Below are 21,703 nucleotides of genomic sequence, written 5' to 3'. Positions count from 1 at the left end.
AAGTGCTCTCTGACACACACACTTGGTAACTATGTGTGAGGACAAGTATGTTAATGAGCATGATTGTAGTAAGCACTTGTATGTATTTCAAATCATCATGTTTACATCTTAAATACATGTAACTTTTATTTTAAAAATGCTTTTGCTTTGGGACGCCTGGGTGGCTCAGATGGTTGGGCGTCTGCCTTCGGCTCGGGTTGTGATCCCGGGGTCCTGGAATCGAGTCCCGCGTCGGGCTGCCTGCTGGGCGGGGAGCCTGCTTCTCCCTCTGCCTCTGCCTCTCTCTCTCTGACTCTCATGAATAAATAAATAAAACATTTTTAAAAAATGTTTAAAAATGCTTTTGCTTTGGCAAATATAGCTATTAACTTATGTTAACATTTAATGGGTTTATTGTTGTTTTTAAATTAGTAATTATTTAGAAATTTTAGTGATAGATATAAACTCGGAATCCTTAATTTTTAAGCACCTGAATTGGTCCCAAGATAAGCAATGTTTGAGAACCACTGGCCTGGAGTAATGCCATTCCCTTTGCTGGGGGTTGGTGTGGGAAGGTTCATGGACGTCAGAAATGTCCAATGAGAACAGAGAGGAAGTCTACTGGGAAGTTTCTTTCTTTCTTTTTTTTTTAAAGATTTATTTATTTTTATTTTGAGAGAGTGAGAATGAGAGAGAGAGTACATGAGAGGTGGGAGGGTTAGAGGGAGACGCAGGCTTCTCGCTGAGCAGGGAGCCCAGTGCGGGACTCGATCCCGGGACTCCAGGATCATGACCTGAGCCGAAGGCAGTCGCTTAACCAACTGAGCCACCCAGGCGCCCTACTGGGAAGTTTCTGGGAAAAGTTTGTCTAGTCCTAGAAGTCAGCCCCAGGAAGCCATTCTCTTCTTCCCCTGGATGTAGATGTGTCTGGATGTGATGTGTGGAGCTGCCAGTTCTGCCTTCCTACCAGCTTGAGGAGAAACACACCACCAAAGATGGCAGTGATGTTCCCAACTTTCATGATTACAGTAATTCGATGAACATCTTTCTACATAATATATCTTTGAGTATTTTGGTGGAATAAATTCTTAGAATCGGAGGTGCTGGATATCATCAGAATATATACATTTAAAATTTTAATATCAACTGTTGGTAAGTTGTCTTCCCCCAAGTTTTTACCAACAAAAATGTCTACCAATATTTATTTAACAAGCACTTATGTATAGTTTACTATGTGCTAGGCAACTGTTCTAAGGTTTTTACAAATATTAACTCACTAATAGTATATGTGAATGCCTATTTCTCTATACCTTTGCTAAATTATTATTTATTCCTGCTTATCTGAGAAGCAGAAAATATCTTCCATTTCAAGTTGCATATCTTTACAACTTGCAGTTAGTATGGTTGAACATTTTAAAAATGTTATCTTTAAATGGTCTATTCATGCCCTTGGTCCAATTTCCTTCTGGGTTTCATCTTTCTTGTTCTTATTAATTTCTAAGAGCTCTGTGTATATTAGGGATAATTGCCCTTTAATATCTTATGTGTGACAGATAAAGTTGAATAATCACTTATTCACAATTCCAGCATCTAAGAAGCTCTTACGTTTCTTGTCAATTTGGTGCAAACTCATTTGATAACAGATCGTGACCTCAGCTGACATAAGACTATTTTTAGCCTTTGTATATTCCACTTAATGTGAATAGTGGAATTTTTATTCAGCAAAACTGAAGAAAAAAACTGATTATAAGGCACTGGCCTAGACCTCACTGGTGGTAGTATTTATATACTATATATTACCTTTTCTAAGTTCGGAAAAACTCAAAATCCCATGAAACCTTTGTCCCCAAGGATTTCAAGTAAGAGATTGGGGAGTTTATTTACACACATAATGTTTGAGGGTTTTCTAGTGCCTGTGAGGACTTCTACCTGATGAGGCCTGCATGCCGTTGGATATAGGAGTTAAAATTCAAGGCAGAGATTAGGGTTAGAGAAGCAGATTTTGGATTTATCAGCATATAGATGATGATTATATTAGAATCATGAGGGCACACGTCAGAAACTATGCATTGCCAGAAGAGCAATGGGAACATCGGTGTCTAAGGGATGAATGAAGAAGCATGGAGAAGCAAGCAGGAATTGGACAGAGCAGAGGTGTGATCATTCTGGACTGTGACCAACAACAGTGGCCATGGACGACACAGTGCAGTTGCCTGGCTTCACAGTCTTAGTGGAGTTATTGTTGGATGTCAGAGTGGACGTAGCCTTTTGGAGCATGTGTGCGGGGAGTGGGGCAGAAAGGGCTCATGGTTGCCTCTGTGTCCAGGCTCAGGGATCTGGCCTCAACATTCCTAACAAACCAGTATATTTCCATCAGTCTTCTTGGGAAGGGTTATGCAGGCTTCCTCCCCCATAAGTTCTGTGAAAAGTTTTGCAGCACTTTCCCAACCCCATCAGTTCCCTGTGGGCCCCATCCTCTAGCAAGTGGCTCAGACCTTACCATGCGTGAGCTATTGCAATAGTGGGTGTGGGCAGAAGTTGGTCCTCGACACTGATGCTGGGCCAGAGGAGACCAGAAGGAGGTTCGACTTCTTGTGTTTATTCTTTCAGATAGGCCATGTCGGCAACCTTGGCAGGAGCAGTTAGAAAATACTTGCTGGTAGACCGCCACTTTCAAAGACAGGACAGCTGGAACCTTCTAACCTGCCTGCTGCAAAACAGTCTGTAAACCAGTTACATCTGGTCTCCTGTCTCATGGAAGAAAAATCTGTTTTTCCTTTTCAGTTGAATGTTCTCAGCCTTCAAATGTGTGCCTTTTGTTCATTCTAATTCGCCTACATCTGCATAAAACAAAAGTTCATTTTCAGAGCAGTGTGGAGGGGGACTGTGCACAATTCCAGTTATTGTATAGAAAAGCTGTGTGCCTAACTTTTTATTCAGCGAGAAAATAATATATCCAAGATGTTAATGTGGGTGTTTTCTGTAGCTCATACTGGTGATGTCTTGTCTCTCAAGAAACAATGGGCAGTTATTTGGAATTGCTTAGATTTAGTTACACTACTTTTATTTCAAATGGCTCCCCAAATGGCTCTTAAGTGGGTGAAAAAATGAGTTGATTTCTTGGATATTTTAAATAGTTCTCATAGGTTCTAATCTTACCTACAGTGGAGACATTTGAAAGTTTATGTTAACATTATTTCATCAAGCTAATATGAAATGAGGAACATTAAATATTTTCGTATAGATCATGACACAAATAATTCCAATCCTGAGCTAATTTTTGCATACATTTTCTTTAAAAAGCACTTCTCTTCCAACATTACTGAATTGTACACCTAAAAATGATTCAAATGGTAAATTTTATGTGCATCTTACCACAATAAAAAAAAAACTTCTAAATTTTCAAAATTTGGAACATTTACTTAATAAAGAAATACTTTCAATAAATGTTTATTTCCATTTGAGAGAACTTGTGGATTTGTTTTCATATGTAGTCAGTGATTATGAAGGCTTAATTTAAAATAAACCCTTCAGATGTGAGATATAGATATATCTATTTAATTTGTTTTTATATATATTTGAACTCAGAGAAACGTTTTACTTAAAAATATGGAATGTTCATAAATTTGCATGTCATCTTTGCACAGGCGGTCATGTTAATCTTCTGTGTATTGTTCCAATTTTTAGTATATGTGCTGCTGAAGCAGGCACCAGATTTTTTTTTTAACTCTAGGAAAGGTTACTTGGCATCAAAGAATGATAGAGCAACAAGAGATGGAAGAGTCACCTCTAGGTTTTCAAATGACAATGCATTGTTCTACAAATGAGTAAGTTAAATTTTGTTAGGTCAAGAACCTGGGACTAGCATCCAAAGCCCTCTTCAAAGGAGAGCCACTGAAGACAGAATACCAAGCTGAGCCCTGAAAAGTCAAACATGCTTTAGAAAACTTGTTTCAAAAAGCAGTGGTTCCCCCACCTCCAAATCAAAATAAAAACAAAAAAGGGGTCCCCTGGTCCACCTTACCTGTTTCCCACTCTCCAGAAGCAGCCACTTTCATTTTTTTTTCATCTCCAGATCCCTGCTATTTCTTGATTATTCATAGTTAAGCATTATCAGTTGTCACTATGGAAGATGAGCAATGAACCCTCTTCATCACAAACACATACACACACCCTAACCTCTCCTCCTCTCAATTAGTGAAGACTTTTTGTTTTCTGAATATTTTTTTCTTATGGTCCCTTGGTTTTTTGTTTCTTTTTTTTTTAAATTAATTAATTGACAGAGAGGGACCAGTGAGAGAGGGAACACAAGCGGGGGGAGGGGGAGAGGGAGAAGCAGGCTTCCCGCCGAGCAGGGAGCCTGATGCGGGGCTCGATCCCGGGACCCTGGGATCATGACCTGAGCCGAAGGCAGACGCTTAACAACTGAGGCAGCCAGGCGCCCGTTTGTTTTTTAGTGGAGACAAACTTTTTTACTATTTCAAAACCTGAGAATATTAGTGGTAGCTCTTTAAAATGTTCCCTTCTCTCTTCATAGACCCACTTTCTCCCTATTATTTTTAAAATTTGTGTTTTGATCCTTTCACTTTAAAGGCTTTCCTCAAATGCCTGATGATCCTTGGTTGCCTGTACATATTTAAGATGGCAACACAAAGAAGCTGACTGGAAGCAATTGGTTCATATAAGTAGGATCCTTTGACTGACATTTCTGAAACAAAACGGCTTCCTTGAGTACCCCCAGTATCAGCTGTCAAATTTTTCACAGAAGAATCTTATCTTCTGGATGGGGAGCATAAGCCTGGCTGCCAGCATTCAGGTAGCCAAGTGAGGGGAAAAGGGCTGAAGTTTTAAATAATGATTATAAACTTTCATATTACTTTCTGTATCAGTCATGGTCCAAAGGGATTAAGTACAAATGGGTACAGACAACTTCAAAGAACACTCTAGGGCTAAGGGTGAGTACCCAAAAAAGAAACAAACCTTGAAGGGGGCCCCTCCCCCACGTCTGGGATTCAGATCTCATTGGCGAAGGTGTGATTGCAGTCCACTGGATGGTGAAGTTTGCTAGGGTTCCCAGGCAAGCAGGGAACCATGACGGACTGGGAAGGACCATATATTCCTGGGATACAAGAGGGGTGAGCCTAGCACACCCCTCCTCCAGAGGATGGGTGAGCAGGAAATGCCTCTCCATGAGGCTGAAGGGCAGGCTCATAGGAGTCAGGCCTTTGGAAGTCCATTCACTGGCCACCAGAGAGGTGGTCACATGGCCAGGGCTGCAAGCTCACTTAAAGAGACTGTGTACCCTGGAGCTAAGGGCCACTGGATGTCTCCACCCAAAACCACAACAAACACACCACTAACAACTGGATGGTATTAACAAGAAAAAGCAAACTAAAGCATGCCAGCTAAGAAAAAAGGAAAAACGCTTAAGAGGGTCCAGCTCAATCCTGTAGTGTAGCCAATTGTATTAGTTTGCTAGGGCTGCCATAACCAAGTACCACAGCCTGACTGACTTAAGAAAAATTTATGGTCTCACAACTGAGGAGGCTGGAAGTCCAAAATCAGGGTGTTGGCGGAGTTGATTCCTTCTGAGGGCCAAGGGAAGGATCTATGCCAGACCTCTCCTTGGGCTGTAGATGGCTGTGTTCTTCTTGTCTCCTCACACCATCTTCCCTCTGTGTCAAATTAAGTCTTTTATAAGGACCCCAGACATAGTGCATTAGAGACACTCTGGTAACCTTTTACTTGATTACCTCTGAAAAGACCCCATTATCCTAGTAAGGTCACATTCTAAGATGCTAGGGGTTTGGACTTTTAACATAGGAATTGAAGGGAGGGCACACAATTCAACCCCTAGTAGCAACTAAGGGTGAATTTGGGGATGAGAGGCAACAAATTGATAATTGGTATGCTCCTTACTCCTCAGTAGGTCACCTTACCCTCAGCTCTTCCTGGTGTTTCCTAGTACAGAGACCCTCTGTTGTATCCCTTCTGAATAAACACACAGGCTTATGCAGGGATGTTGGAGAGGCAGTTGCCAAGTTGCGTAGTATTGAAGACCCCATCTGGGGATCAAATTGAAAGTCCTAAATACTTTCAACTAATCCTATATTCAGGCTCCTTCCGCTGGTACCTAATGTCATATTCATAACGTTTGGGAGTTCTATGGGGAGATACTGGGTTGCTTCTTGGCATTCCCCACTGTTGGCTTAGGAGTCAGGTTTCTGGGGTCTGCTAAGTTTTGCTTTCCAGCTTCCAGAATGTTATTGCTGTCATCTCCATTTCCTGTGGCTTTATAAATTATTAAATAAACCTTTTATCTCAGAATAATTTTAGATTTACAAGGTCGTAAAGGTAATAGAGGGAATTCCCTTATATCCTCTACCCAGTTTCTCCTAATGTTAACATCTTATATCACCATTGCATCAAAACTAAGAAATTATTATGTTCCTTATTCACCAGGTTTTCCACTGCTATCTTTTTGTTCCAGGATCCAATCTTAGGACACCACACTGCATTTAGTTGTCAAGTCTCCTTAGTCTCCTGTGATTTGTGACAATTTGTCTTTCCTTGTTTTTCATGACCATGACACTTTGGAAGAGTACTGGTTAGCATTTCGTAGAATGATCCTCTAACTGGTTTGTCTGGTGTTCTCACAATTAGACTGGGGTTAGGAGTTTTTGGGGAGAATAACAGTGGTGAAGTGCCCTCCTCATATGAGGGGTACAAAATATCTACATGTATCATTGGCAATCACTTGGTTAAGGTAAAAAGTTCAGCAGTGGCTCTCTTCTGTAAGGTAGAACTGATGCCTGATGGTAAATGAGGCTGTTATAGAACTAGATTCACTGGTAGCAAAGGAGGGGATGAAATTCTCCCCACCCTCTCCAATATAAAGGCCAGGTGGTGGTGCCTAACTATCAGAAGACAGATGAATACAACTATCATACTGTGCAACAGGGCTGGCCTGGCGGCCGAGGGGACTGGACTCTAAAGAGAATTATAGATATGACTAACAGAACACAGTATGTCTAGGGGCAACATATATGGGCAGTTTTTACCAGCGGGATATTGATGGAAGACAGGGAAGCTGAGGGTAGTTGCCCTAAGTCACAACCCCTTCCCCAGTTAGCCAAGCCAGTTTTCCAACTCAGAGCACGCAATAAAGAGGTTGAGAACCCAGAAGGAAGGACCTGGAAGCAACACAAGCATGCACAGACTCAAACAATTGCCTATCTGGCTGCAAAAGGAATTAAGGCCATTTATTCAGAGCTGTACAACGGAGAAAGGGGGATAGGGATACCCAAATATTTTGAGGGAGGGCTACTGGACACAGGTCAGGGTTGACATTGACACCCAGAAATCTGAAGCATCATCATGGAGGGAGGGGTGCACGTATAGGCACAGTAATAATTACAGAAGTGTTGGGCGGTGCCTGGGTGGCTCAGCCGGTTAAGTGTCTGCCTTTGGCTCAGGTCATGATCCCAGAGTCCTGGGATCGAGTCCCGCATCGGGCTCCCTGCTCAGTGGGGACCCTGCTTCTCCCTCTTCTGCTCCCCCTGCTTGTGCTCTCTCCCCCCATCAAGTAAGTTAAAAAAAAAATAACAGAAGTGTTGGTCAAGTTATAAATGTATACGTAAGTGCCCATATTATAATTGCATTATGCTCATGGGTTGGAAGAATATTAAAATGTCTATGCTGGGCGCCTGGGTGGCTCAGTTGGTGAGCGACTGCCTTCGGCTCAGGTCATGATCCTGGAGTCCCTGGATTGAGTCCCACATCGGGCTCCCTGCTCAGCGGGGAGTCTGCTTCTCACTCTGACCCTCTTCCCTCTCGTGCTGTCATTCTCTCTCTCTCTCAAATAAATAAAAATAAAAAAATAATAAAATGTCTATGCTACCCAAAGCAATCTACAAATGTAATGCAATCCCTATCAAAACACCAACAGCATTTTTCAGAGCCAAAACAATCCTAAAATGTGTATGGATCCACAAAAGACCTTGAATAGCCAAAGCAATCTTGAAAAAGAAAAATGAAACTGGATACATCACAATTCCAGACTTCAAATTATATTACAAAGCAGTAGCAGCGATCAAAACAGTATGGCACTGGGACAAAAAAAGACACGCAGATCAATGGAACAGAATAGAAAACCCAGGAATAAATCCACAATTATATGGTCAATTAATCTTCAACAAAGGAGGAAAAGAATATGCAACTGGAAAAAGACAGTCTCTTTAACAAATGGTGTTGGGAAAACTGGACAGCTACATGCAAAAGAATGAAACTGGACACTGTCTTTCACCACACACAAAAATGAACTCAGAAATGGATTAAGGACCTAAATGTGAGACATGAAACCATAAAAATCCTAGAAGAGAGCACAATAGTTTCTTTTGACATTGGCGATAACAACATCTTTCTAGTTAAGTCTCCTAAGGCAAGGAAAATAAAAGCAAAAATAAACTTTAGGCACTGCATCAAAATAAAAAGCTTCTACACAGGAAAGCAAACAGTCAACAATATACTAAATGGGAGAAGGTATTTGCAAATGACGTAAATGGTTAGCATCCAAAATACATGAAGAACTGATAACAGGGCGCCTGGGTGGCTCAATTAAGTGTCTGATTCTTGTTTTTGGCTCAGGTCATGATCTCAGGATCTTGAGATTGAGCACTGCGTTGGGCTCCACGCTCAGTACGGAGTCAGTCTGCTTGAGATTCTGCCCCCCGACCTGCTCGTTCTAAAAATAAATCTTAGAAAAAAACCCTTAAAAACACTTAAAAAACAAACAATCCAATTAAAATATGTACAGAAGACATTTCTCCAAAGACATCCAGATGGCCAACAGACACATGAAAAGATGCTCAACATCACTCATCATCAGGGAAATACAAGTCAAAACCACAATGAGTGGTTGGTTGAAACTGCTGTGCCCTCCCTTCCCACACCTACCACCTCACACCTATCAGAATGGCTAATTAAAAGACACAAGAAAACAGGTATTGGTGAGGATGTGGAGAAAAAAATGCTCTTGCACTGTAGGTGGGAATGCAAACAGTATGGAAGTTCCTCAAAATGTTAAAAATAGTACTATCTTCTATGATCCAGTAATTGTACTGATGGGTATTTAACCCCAAATTACAAAAACATTAATTCAAAGGATACATGCACCCCTGTTTATTGCAGCACTATTTACAATGGCCAAACTATGAAAACAGCCCGTGTCCAATGATCGATGAATGGATAAAGATACCGTGTGCGTGTGTGTATATATGTATATAATAGAATATTACCTATCCATCCATAAAAAAGAATGAAAACTGGTAAGAACAGATACTACACTTGATCTTAGCCAAAAGGCCGGGAAGTGATTAAATGTTGCCATTTGTAACATGGATCGATCTAGAGAATATAATGCTAAGTGAAGTCAGAGAAAGACAAATACAGTATGATTTCACTCATATGTGGAACTCAAGAAAACTAACGAGACAAGGAAATATGAGAGAGAGAACAAACCAAGAAACAGACTCTTAACTATAGAGAACAAACTGCTGGTTACCAGAGGGAGGTGAATGAAAGAGGTGATGGGGATTAAAGAGTACACTTATCATGAGGAGCAGAGTAATGTATAGAACAGTTAAAAAAAAAATGCATATGCTTTGCAGACTCATCTCTTGGGTCACTTCCCTGTCTGCATGTGTAACTAGAATTGATATACTCAGTAAGTGGCAGGACTCCCCACATGCAACTTTGGCCTGCGGGATACAGACTATGCCAAAGGCAAACAGAAGCCTCTTGAAACCGCTGTGCCCTCCCTTCCCACACCTACCAGCGAAATCAGTATTTAAGGTGCTCCCTTCAGATTACAAGAGGACCAAAAGCAGTTTACATTCACATGTAGCAGACAACATACACGTACAATTTTGCTCCAGGGCCATGTTAACTCTCCTGCCCTCTAAGTTTGAAGTGATCTGGATTATCTGGTCATTCCACTAACCATCACATTGACACTGTTAAAAGCTTATTGAGCTGGATGAGACATAAGTGGTTAGCATACTGGAGGCCCTGATAAGACAGACTGCATCAGTGTCCAGTTAGGAGATAACCTTATTAAGAAGCTGTTTCCATTTAAATCTCTCCATGAAAGGGAAAAATGATGGAGGCTCATAGAGCATTCTTAAAAGATAATAACCAAATAACATAAAAACAAGGAAAAAAGGCACAACTGGTCCACTGGAAGATGATAATGAAATGATCATTTTGAAACTTTCAAGTAAAGGAAAAGAATCAATCATTCACCCTATTTTTCCTATACAAACTATACCACTGGGTAACCAAATAGATGAAAGCCAAGTTCTCAATCGCAACCAACAAGTAAAGGAATTACCAAATTAGAATATTGCCATTCTGTAACCCCTAATTGATGGATAAAGGGCCTGATCATCAGTGGCAATTTATAACCCAGTAAGACACTAGACATTATGTGCCACCTGATGGAACAGTACCACACCACCTATGAAGTAATGCTGCCCCCCTCCCAACAAACACAAAAATCTGAATCTTAAATCTCTGGATCCAGAATAAATTCACAGGAAATACAAAGGACAGAGTTAGTATCAGAGGAATGCAATCAGCAAAATTTGGGAATCTACACAACGAATAACCTGTTTTCCTCATAAACTAATTATAAAGGGAAAAAAATAAAGAGAAATGGGAGGGGATACTACTGCAATATATGGATTTTAATTGGATCTTCATTCAAACAGTTTATAAACATTGAAATTTTGTTTAGGAAATTATTTTTTGTGATAATGTTATTTGTGTGTTTTAAGGGGTATGTATTTTAATACATATGCTGAAATATTTATGAATAAATACATATGATATCTGGGACTGCTTCAAAATAATAAGGGGGAGGGGACACACAAGTGGGGTTATGGATGAAATAAGATTAAGATTAGCCATGAGCTGATTAATTGTTGAAACTGAGTGATAGGTACTTGGATCTTCATTATTTACTATATGCTTTTGTATGTGATTAAACATTTGGAATTTAAAAATATTACCCCTCTCCCCTACCCCCAACAAAAAGCCAAATCACCACTAGAATTCATGAATAGTCTTTTAGTTTTCTCCAGCTAGGCCTGAATGACCACTGAGGACCACTGAGTAAATACTGAAAAAACAAACACGTCTTATACAGGTTAATGAAACAATCGGGCTCAGATGAACAGAACCATGTAGGGGAGGCTACACTAAATAACATAGGTGAGACTGAGGATTCATTTCTGGCTCTTAATTTTTCAGCCTACATATTTAATACCCACTGTCCAAAGAGTATGCAATACATTAGTAAACAAAATATACACAAATGTAACAACATTTTAGTCACCATCTGCAAGACAAAAGGCCACTTAGTCATATAAAATCAACCTAATACTTCATCAAATAAGTTTTAAGAAAGTTACTACATTTCAAAAAATTTTTCCTCTTTATTTAAACATAAAACACATTTACAGCATGCAGGTTAACTTAAAAATTATATGGCGTCTTCCCAAACCAATTATCTTTGAGTGTATCTTCAAGCACTGAAAATAAACCAACATAGTCCACAGGTATACTCAGATTCTTTTCTGTCACCTTATGTCAAATTGAAAGTTGCGAACAGTAGCTTGCTTAAGTTAGGCAAATAATTTAATTGATCACCATGAATAAATATTACTCTTTTATTTCACTGAGTTTCTCTTCTGAACCATTTATCAATACCATTCAGAGGAACGTTAATATTCAGTCAAAAAAAAAAAAAAAGACACCGCAAATTGAAATAAGTGTCAATGTTCTAGATGATCAGAAATTTTCATTTATAAAGAGTAAATGCTGTGGTTAATGACCTACCATAGCAAAAAGAGCAGTTCACTGAAAACTAATTTATGAAATTCTTTGTACACTTGGTGAAAGTCTGAAATTATAAATAGAAAAGAACTTCGATATTTAAAAAACCCTAACATTGTGTATTCTGAACCACGCTAGATACAATTGTTTGTTACACAGCACCAATACCCGTGATACATCTTACAAGAATGAAACTACCATAATGTTCAGATGAAAGAGAAAAAAAATTCTGCTTCATTTAAGAATACTGCCAAAGAAGCAAGCTTTCTTTTGAAAACAAAATATAAATGTCTATGTGAATGCAGCCCAATATTTCTCCATTTAGAAAACTATCACCATAAATAGGCTATAGCACTTTTTTTTAGTTAACTGTATTACTTCAATCTTGCTGCACACCAAGTTTTCATCTCAATTTCTGGAGTGCTTCTTTTGACCAATCCGAAAAGCAACACAATCACTTTAAAGGTTGCAGACTACAACAGCAAGGACTTTTGACTGTTAAAAAAATAAATAAATAAATTTATCTTTTAAATCAAAACTATTATAAAAGTGGAAATTACAATAGTTAAATAGAAAAATAAGCCAATTATGATCTGAGTCTTCTGACTATGGCTCCAAATTTAATACAAATATCTGTGTATAAAACTTTTTCAAAAAGTTAATTCTGCCAGCCAGATCCTAACACAGAATTTTCCAACTTTCTGTACTGACTGAATCACCTTAAATCTTCCTTCTCTGCAAATTTCTGCTAATATAGGTACAGTCACCCCACACACAGATGAAGCAAATATTGAAATCTCTCTCCCTATTACAGTTAGAGCTTCCGAAAGTAATCTTTTGACGTCGTTTAATCAGCTGAGGAAAAAGTGGCAAAAACGGATACACTTAGTACGAATTACAAAATTATGGGCTATAGCCAATAAAATTTCTTTGAGGATTATTAGTGACTTGCACTTTACTATTTCTAGACTAACTAAATGAGAGATAAATTATAGTATATGACTTAGTGTAGCAGGTTAAAAACACCTCAGGGATTTCAGACCAAAATCCACCTACAGATTTATAAAGCTTACCATTAAGTTCTTCCACACTTTTTCTCAATTTCCACTGGCTATAAATTTAGATCAACCAATATAGTAGTTAACAATATAAATGCTATTTAATCCTGTAGTATCTTAATTCATTTCACTATATTAAGATGACAAATTATCTGTCCAATTCTTATATTAATTAGCAGGCTCACCAGAATGAAGCAGAGTGTTTTCATTCCATCACGCCATGTTGATTATAGAACTGGGAAGAGAAATAGAATTCCTTCTCCAAACCCTCTTTCTTAAACGGAGATTTGCTTTTGATATTTTAAAATATTTCTATTCAAGATAATTCAGCAAAAGGCATTTCATGATGAGAATTAAGTAGCCGTGCTCAATCTCAAATGCCTCGTTTATGCAGTTTTAAGGTTTCAGTGCTCAAAGAGTAGTTTTCAGAAGCAAACTTCAGACACAATACAAATTTTAACTCTGAAATCATTTCAAGGGATTTTAAAGTACAGTACTGACCTGATATATTTTGTGGGCATGTAGTGTTTTAAGTGGTGAAATTTAAGACATTTAATCTAAATGTTCGATTTTCCCTAAAGCAAGGAAGACATTTTACTAAGAAAAGAAAAATAAGAAGCAGTAGCAGCTACGTAACTTAAACTGAGATTAAAAAATAACACAAAACACACACAAAAAACCAAGTACAAAAAGCACAATCCTACATGGTACAGTTAGCTTGGCACAATGAAGACTGAATTGAAGACACGGAAGACAACCTGTGTAATAAATAGGACCACAGTTGTAAACTGTCATTTTTTCCCCTCCTAAGACGCCAAAATTGCACTCTAGTTGTGTTGGGAAGCAGCAGAGTTTACAAGAAAAGTGGGTAGGAAATGGCTGTACAGGCCAGGTATAATTTATACATTAAAAAAATGTTATAATTCTACAATTCCCAGGGGGTAGAGGTTATAGTCACTGAATGACTCTGCTTGGTATTATGTCCTCTTCATTCTTCAATTATTTTCAACGCCTGAAAACAGAGGAGAAAATATTTTTATTTACACAAGTTTGAAATAATCATTAAAAGAATGAAACAAGTAAATACAACATACCAATATATTTTAAAACATTTTAGCCACTAGCTTAGACCACTTTCCCCCAAAGTAAAAAGACGGCATCATTAAATGATTTGATTCCTTTTTTTTATTTAGCTTCTAAGCAGTTTATGAACAGCACAATACTTAAAATGTCAGCCCTTTGTTTTTATTCTCCCCAAGAGAGTTATGAGTATATGCAGGAATTAAATTTTTTGAAAAAAGCAAAATATGGTCAATAAAACAGAAGTCAGTAGACAGTGTCAGTGACAGTCTTAAGCCAAAGACCATGAACTAATAAGCAGTTATATTCATGGTAGCTGTAAAAAATAAAAAGTGGGGTGGAGAGAAGGATAGGTACAAACAGATACATGCTATAGGAAAAGTAACAGTGAAATCAACAATTCCAGCTGCTGTTCTGGAGGCATCCTTGTATTAAACTACCTATTTGCCTATGTGTTTAGGAAAACTCAACTTGTCGAAAGTATTATGCAAGCCAGAAGACCAGCCATGTAAACCTGGGTTCTAAAAGAATCGGTATTAATACTTTGTCGTCTTTCCCAGAAATAAACCCAGGGTTTTGAAATGTTTTGCTTAATAATTAAAAAATTATTTAAAAATTTCTCTACATATTATTTAATTTTTCAACAATTTATCACTTATGAGGCTGATATACTCCTCAATCATGGTTTAAGACGGACTGATCCAAGGCTTTAAAAAATAAAAGCCACTATCCTTTGGACCAGCAATGAAACAATCCTGTTACCAATTATACTCCTATAGTTTTTATTTCAAGTCTTAAAAACCTAGTCTGGCTAGGTTAGCTATCTCCCTCATGTGCTAAACTGCTGTCATTACACTGGAATCAGCATTCTACTTTCAAGCTAAAACTTAGTTATATTTAACAAAGGCCCTGGTCTATCCTCTCTGCAAATGAGATAGAGTTCAAAGTTTACACATGATTTCTAATGTGAGGACAATACCCAAAAGGAATAAACTTTTATCTGTATTTATAGTTATGCTGTGAAAATCCCTTTGCCCACCTACACTTCCAGAAAATGCAGCTTGCCTCTTACTGAACACCTGCTCCGTACTAGGTAACGACATTTTAACTTGTGTAATTCTCAAGACTGACTTTCATTTCACTAACGAAGGGGCTCAATAAGTCATTACTCCAAATGGGGAAAAACAGATGCCATCTCTAATTGGAAGGAAAACGATCTACTGTATGTCTACGGATGTGATAGAATATTAAACACATATTACTCTATCTGGTAGTCTTATCAGAAATGCTTATGCCCCATCTAATAAATGCTTTCATTACATAGGGAATAGAGGAACAAGCTATTACACATAGAAACACACACCCAGAGGAGGCATATGCTCAAGGTAACTGGCCTAGTCTCTTCAGTAGGTTAATGTCATTAAAAAGGGGAGATTTTTCTAGATTAAAAGAGACTTAGGAGGTCTAACAATGTAAACAGCAGTTGTGGATTATACCCTGGTTTAGATAAACCAGCTATAAAGGACTTGGGGGGAAAAACAATTAGAGAAATCTGAATATGGATTGGTATTAGATAATATTGAAAATATTTTTTAGGTGCAATAATGTTATTGTGGTTATAGAAAAAATGTTCTGTTTTATAAGTACATTAGTTTCAGACCATAAATACATAATTTATTTTCATGCTTAAGAAATTTAAAAAGAATCAAAACAAGAAAGAAATTAAATACTAAAAAAAGTAACTTGCTGAAGGTCATAAAAGTAGAAAAGTTGGGATTCCCAAAATTAGATGGAACTCCAATGTCTATATTTACTCTATTTTAAATCCTATACTGTATGGACAAAAAATTTTATGAGACTGTTGGGAAATGTGATTCCTTCAGAATATTGCTTAATTCGCTACTCAAACTGAGAGCCAATCTTATTCAATATGTCAAAGTAAAAACAAGTCAGTTTATTTGTATCTTGCTTTCGGATTCATCAGAAACAGTTAACTATCCTAATTATTTAGTTTTAGTATCCAAAGCATGAATAGATCTGAGACTTTTTCTAAACAACAAAAATCTGAGTTTCTGCTACATGATGGAATACTAGGCAGCTTATTAGCTAATAAGTCATGTTGTACAAGAAAATGTTCAGAACAGGGATGCCTGGGTGGCTCAGTTGTTAAGCATCGCCTTCGGCTCAGGTCATGATCCCAGGGTCCTGGGATCAAGCCCTGCAGCAGGCTCCCTGCTCAGTGGGAAGCCTGCTTCTCCCTCCCCCATTCCCCCTGCTTGTGTTTCCTCTCCTGCTGTGTTTCTCTCTGTCAAACAAACAAAAATCTTTAATAAAAAAAAAAATGTTCAGAACATATTGCTAAGTTAAAAAAGCAGGCTACAAAGAAACATGTACTAGGAGTAGTATAACAGTATTCATCAACTGTTTAAAATTAAATAATCTTTAGAAGATTTCGTTTATTTGTCAGAGAGATAGAGGACAGAGCACAAGCAAGGGAAGCAGTAGGCAGAGGGAGAGGGAGAAGCAGGCTCCTCACTGAGCAAGGAGCCCAATGAGGGGCTTGATCCCAGGACCCTGGGATCATGACCTGAGCCGAAGGCAGACGCTTAACTGACTGAGCCACTCAGGTGCCCCTTAAAATTAATTTAAAGATTATAATATGCAAAGAAAGCACCAGAAAGATACACAACACACAATATATTGGGTGGTATCTCTGGATGATATACATCTCCTACTTTGTGGTTAAGTCTTTATCCTCCTACAAGGAACAGACGTTACTCGTATGATTAGAAACAGATGACATAAATCTGTTAGGAAAATCATTTGCAACAGGTAAATGGAAAAGGACACAAAGAACTCAAAAAAAGAAAATGTAAATGAACCAATAAATATATGGAAAAAAAATCCAAGTTCTTAATAAATCAACGAGATGCTTATTTTGAACTATTAAATCAGAAGCTTAAAAACTATTAATATTCAATGCTGGCAAAGATGCAACAAAATGGACAGCATCCTTGGCTAGGATGCAATTTGGCATAGTCTTTCTGGAAAGCAGTGTATTAAAATGTATCAAGAGCCTTAAAAATGTTCACATTTTCTTATAATTCGACTTCTGGGATTCTTCTGGAAATAATCTAAAAGGGGGCGCCTGGGTGGCTCAATCGTTAAGCATCTGCCTTCGGCTCAGGTCATGGTCCCAGGGTCCTGGGATCAAGTCCCACATTGGGCTCCCTGCTCCGCAGAGAGCCTGCTTCTCCCTCTCCTGCTCCCCCTGCTTGTGTTCCCTCTCTCACTGTGTCTCTCTCTGTCAAATAAATAAAATCTTAAAAATAATAATAATAATCTAAAAGGTGAGGGGACACAAAAAGGTACTTCACACTTGAAATTTTCCATATTGAAATTTCCATATATGAAATTTGAAATGTGAAACATTTTATATTAAATATAGAAGAAAATTGTCTTAAATTAATTAAATGTCCAATAAAAGGGAATAGTTATAAACCATGGTATATCCATTAGACAGAATATAAGAGCTTTTACAAAAGCAATCCAGGATGTTAGGTTAAAAACATTAACACAAATTTGAAAATAGAGTATGATCTGAACCATGAAAAAAAGACTAGAAGAAATCATGCCAAGTTATTTTATAATCACATACATTAAAAATACTAATATGAGAATCCAAAAAAAGTAGTATTTAACAACCAATGACTAAACATTTCCATGTAGAGCTATGATTCGAAAGCCAGATAGAAACTACAAACCTGTGGGTACTGTGTAACAATTACACTTGTTTGCCGCCTCCGCCCCGAACTGCTACTGGCTGGCTGTTCTGAACAAATGCGCCTCCTCCACGAATTGCACTTGGATGAGTTGGAGAAGCTGCTGGATGTTGCCCGGGACGAATAGGTTTAGCTAATATGAAAAACAAGAACTGACTTTAGAATAAACCTTAACACATGACTGTAGTGACGGTTTAGGTCTCTTCCCTTTATTCACAACACTTCCCAAATGTGGTTTTTCTTTGCCGTCTGTTCCTCAGAAAATTCCGCTCTTTTCTTTTTGGTTACGTCCTTTTCACCAGGACCTATATAATCTCTAGCCTCTTAAAGACCTTATCCCTGTATGAATGATTATTCTAAAGCATGTAATTATTGCTGACAACTTATTTTCTTGTAAGTCTCTCTTTGCTTTAAGAATGCTCTCTATACAATGTCACCTCTTCCTGACCACTCTTGCACGCTTGTGTAGTTCTTCTTCATCTTCTTGTCCTGTGAACGTAGCTATTCCTTAATTTTCTCTTCCTTCCCAACAATGCCACTCTTTGGTAAATTAGCAATAAAGACAGACAAATACCACCATGACAACACACAATCAATCAATCCTATTATGTTTTCAAGTAAATAAAAACAAACCGAGCAAAGTTTAAAAGGTTTTAAGGTGTTCTACTAACCAATTTGTGCAGAATGTCCTCTTCTGGCCATATTCTTTGACCTGACTGCTTCCTTTATACGATCTACTTCTTGCTGGTAGCGTTTGCGATCACGAGATGCGTTTTCTTTGGCTTCTTTCAGTGCTGACTCCAAAGCTTTCACTCTTTCAGCTGTAGCTCTAAGTCGTTTTTCCAACTTAGGAAGTTCACAGCGAAGATCTGCATTATCACGTACCAACTAAAGGTACATAAATAAGGAGTTTAGCTTTAACAAGATGATTTGAGAAAATATGAGTATTTCATAATTTCTCTTTAAAAAAATAAAACTACATTTTATATTAACGCTTTCCATTTAGCTAACTTAGGCAGCAACATGCAAAGAATACATATATCCGTATATATCAATCTATATATGTATTTCTCACAAAGATATAATTTTATTCAATTTGGGGGGGCCAAGGGAAAGATTATTCTGTCTCCCCAGTAGGCAATGACAATAAGCTGTAACACAGTGTTAGGTCTCTCCGGTAAGGTACGAATCTGGTAAATACCATTTTAAGTGTTAAAATAAGTGTGGAAAGCAAAAAGGGCTAAAATTCCCTTTACTCTTGTACAAACATCACATTTATACTAACAAAGATGTACAATTTAGTATGCTAAGAAACTTTAAAAATAATTAAATCACATATCAAGCCACAAAAAAGCAAACAACAACAACAGAAAAGACCCACACAAGAAGTACTAATTTTTTAAAAAAATGAACTGCCTCATTATTTTATGTATTTCACACTCCGGGGCATTAAATGACAAAAGACAAAAAAAGATTGTATTTTAACTGCATAGTCCTATCTACTGAAGATTTAAAAATTATCATGAATAATAAATGAGAAAAACTGACAAACCTAAAATCCTAGAAAATAAATAATGCCCATTTTCACTGGCCTCTTGATAACTCCCAATTAGCTCCCCTAAAAACTGCTAGCGATTTATTTATGTAATTGCTAGATAAAATAATGGAACAGCTCAGGGTATGAAAATTCCTTAGGCCTCTGAAATAGTCAAACACCACTCCTCAATTTTTTTCTTATAATGTTGCAGCTATCATAAAATAGATTCTTTATATACCTGTTTGTGCACTTTAGTGAGTTGTTCAAGATTATTTTCAAGAAAGGAGATCTTTTGCTTTTGAGCAGCACTGCCTCCAGTGTCATCAGAATCGATCTCAGCACTCTAAGAAAAGAAGGTCAGTGAATACTATGAAAACATTAAAAGTTAAAAAAAAAATCTAACCTTAACTACGTGAAAATTGTTATGACAATGTAAAATTACTTCACTTACAAATGTAAGTAATTAGACAGAGTAAGCACCATTTATATAAATACCCACCTCAGTATTATCTTATTACCTTTTTAACTCTGGTGGCCAGGTCCTGAACAAAAAGCTTCCGCAGGTTGTGTAAAGTCTGAAGTTCTTTTGCCTTGAAGTAAGAACAGCAGTTTTTGGAATTTGGTCTTTAAATATTTAGTATAACCAAGGGGAAACCCATTAAACATCCCACTATCTTATTTATTTTCAAGCTTTTCTTACCACTGTCTCTTCCAAGCCCTTCAAGTCTTGTCTTGCTTGTTCTCGTCTATCTTGCATGACTCTAAACAGCAGAATATACACATATTTTCAACTCTGATTCCATGAAGTTATAGTTTTATTTTCAAATAAATACATAATCTCCTAAATTTACAGTTTGTTAGAAAAAAAAACTATAGCAGTGGAAGAGATAAAATGTAGCAGAATTCAAAGAATAAGGAAGGAGTGGTTCTCATATTTTAGAATATGCCACACAGAACACACTACTATTTATCCAAAAATAATTCTGATTAACTGGGAATTATAAATTATTGAAGACTAAAACATTTTATGTATTTTATATTAAAATTATTCTAAATAGACCTATGGTTGAGATTCGGCAGAGTTTATATAAAACCAACTCTGAAATGGTCCTGACATGTGACCATTCTAATAACAGCAATTCCATTTATAAATCATCTCTCATAAATTCAAGATGTGAAAAGTTATAATCATGAGTTTTCTACTTGCTAAGATTCTAGAAAACTGAGTACTGACTATACTCAGTATGTTAGGAAAAGTAAATGGTGAAAACTTCTGTTCAAAAGACAAGGCTGAAACAATAATGTTCTTTTATCCCAGATCAAATTTCACAAAAAGTCAGTTTTGGTGGCAGATCCCGAAATCTTCTCAATGACTTAATGTCATTTAAGGTCTATTTTTCTAATGAATAATGTGGTGGCAAAGAAATAGCAAGCAGGTTAATACACAGAAATCTGAACCTACCATCAGTGAAGAATACAGGATCTTGCTTTCACTTAAGTACAAGACAATATATTGCAAATTTTAAGGTATATATTAAACTAACTCAGAAGGTTTAAGAAAAATACCCTTTAGTCTACACAAACTTAAAAATGTGTCCACTGGATACAACCAAGAACAATGCCTGGAATCCTCTTATTTATTCTTTTAGATTTTATTTATTTGAGAGAGACACAGTGAGATAAAAAGCACAAGCAGGGGCGCCTAGGTGGCTCAGTTGTTAAGCGTCTGCCTTCAGCTCAGGTCATGATCCCAGGGTCCTGGGATCGAGCCCCGCATCGGGCTCCCTGCTTGGTGGGAAGCCTACTTCTCCCTCTCCCACTCCCCCTGCTTGTGTTCCCTCTCTCGCTGTGTTTCTGTCAAATAAATAAATAAATAAAATCTTTAATAAAAAAAAAAAAAAGAAAGAGCACAAGCAGGAGGAGTGGCAGGCAGAGGGAGAAGCAGGGAGCCTGACGCAGGGCTTGATCCCAGGATCCTGGGATCATGACCTAAGATGAAAGTAGACACTTAACTGACTGAGCCACTCAGGCCCCTCTAAGTTTTTATTTTTAAACTTGAATTAAAACATTTACTCACGTAAGTTCATGTAGTTTTCTGCTCTTTTCCTGATCTGTAGCTTTCAACTTCTCATGCTCTACTCTCAGACGTTCCTGCTCTAACATCATTTTCTGGTTTTGGCTGACAAAAGAAAAAAAACATAACACAGTATCAGTATCAAAAAAAACCACAACACAATACCATTTTTTTGAATGGCACCACTGACATTTTTTCAAATTCTTAAATTCTAAAATTTCACTCTTGAAATACTCAAGACCACCTGTTATCCTGTCCCCGTAGTGGAAGAAAAGAAAGGAAGAGAACCTGGCTACTT

General features: G+C 37.5%; 1 protein-coding gene, 1 non-coding gene and 1 pseudogene across 2 annotated transcripts in view; all 3 read right to left on the bottom strand.

The window, feature by feature from the left end:
• Positions 1-3,582: 3,582 nt before the first annotated feature.
• LOC114222448 (U6 spliceosomal RNA) lies at positions 3,583-3,690 on the bottom strand. Its single transcript, XR_003611951.1, has one exon. It is a non-coding gene; the product is annotated as a U6 spliceosomal RNA (small nuclear RNA).
• A 5,536-nt stretch (positions 3,691-9,226) lies between these two features.
• Positions 9,227-9,354, bottom strand: LOC114222449 (U2 spliceosomal RNA; annotated as a pseudogene).
• Positions 9,355-11,775: 2,421 nt separating this feature from the next.
• The window catches only part of KIF5B (kinesin family member 5B), a 44,762-nt gene continuing 34,834 nt past the window's right edge, over positions 11,776-21,703 (bottom strand). Inside the window, exons 20-26 of the mRNA XM_028120913.2 lie at positions 21,409-21,510; positions 20,032-20,092; positions 19,850-19,921; positions 19,570-19,674; positions 18,466-18,682; positions 17,777-17,927; positions 11,776-13,944 (exon numbers count right to left, since the gene is read on the bottom strand). Of these exons, the coding sequence (XP_027976714.1) occupies positions 17,797-17,927; positions 18,466-18,682; positions 19,570-19,674; positions 19,850-19,921; positions 20,032-20,092; positions 21,409-21,510 (688 nt within the window). The 3' untranslated portion in view covers positions 11,776-13,944; positions 17,777-17,796. The remainder of the gene's footprint in view (positions 13,945-17,776; positions 17,928-18,465; positions 18,683-19,569; positions 19,675-19,849; positions 19,922-20,031; positions 20,093-21,408; positions 21,511-21,703) is intronic.

Source organism: Eumetopias jubatus, unplaced genomic scaffold (genome assembly GCF_037043125.1).
Source record: "Eumetopias jubatus isolate StellerSeaLion01/CBP00866 unplaced genomic scaffold, mEumJub1_p1.0 scaffold_8, whole genome shotgun sequence".
NCBI lineage: Eukaryota > Metazoa > Chordata > Mammalia > Carnivora > Otariidae > Eumetopias > Eumetopias jubatus.
The sequence above is the reverse complement of the archived record's forward strand: the minus strand, read 5'-3'. Positions and strand labels throughout refer to the sequence as shown.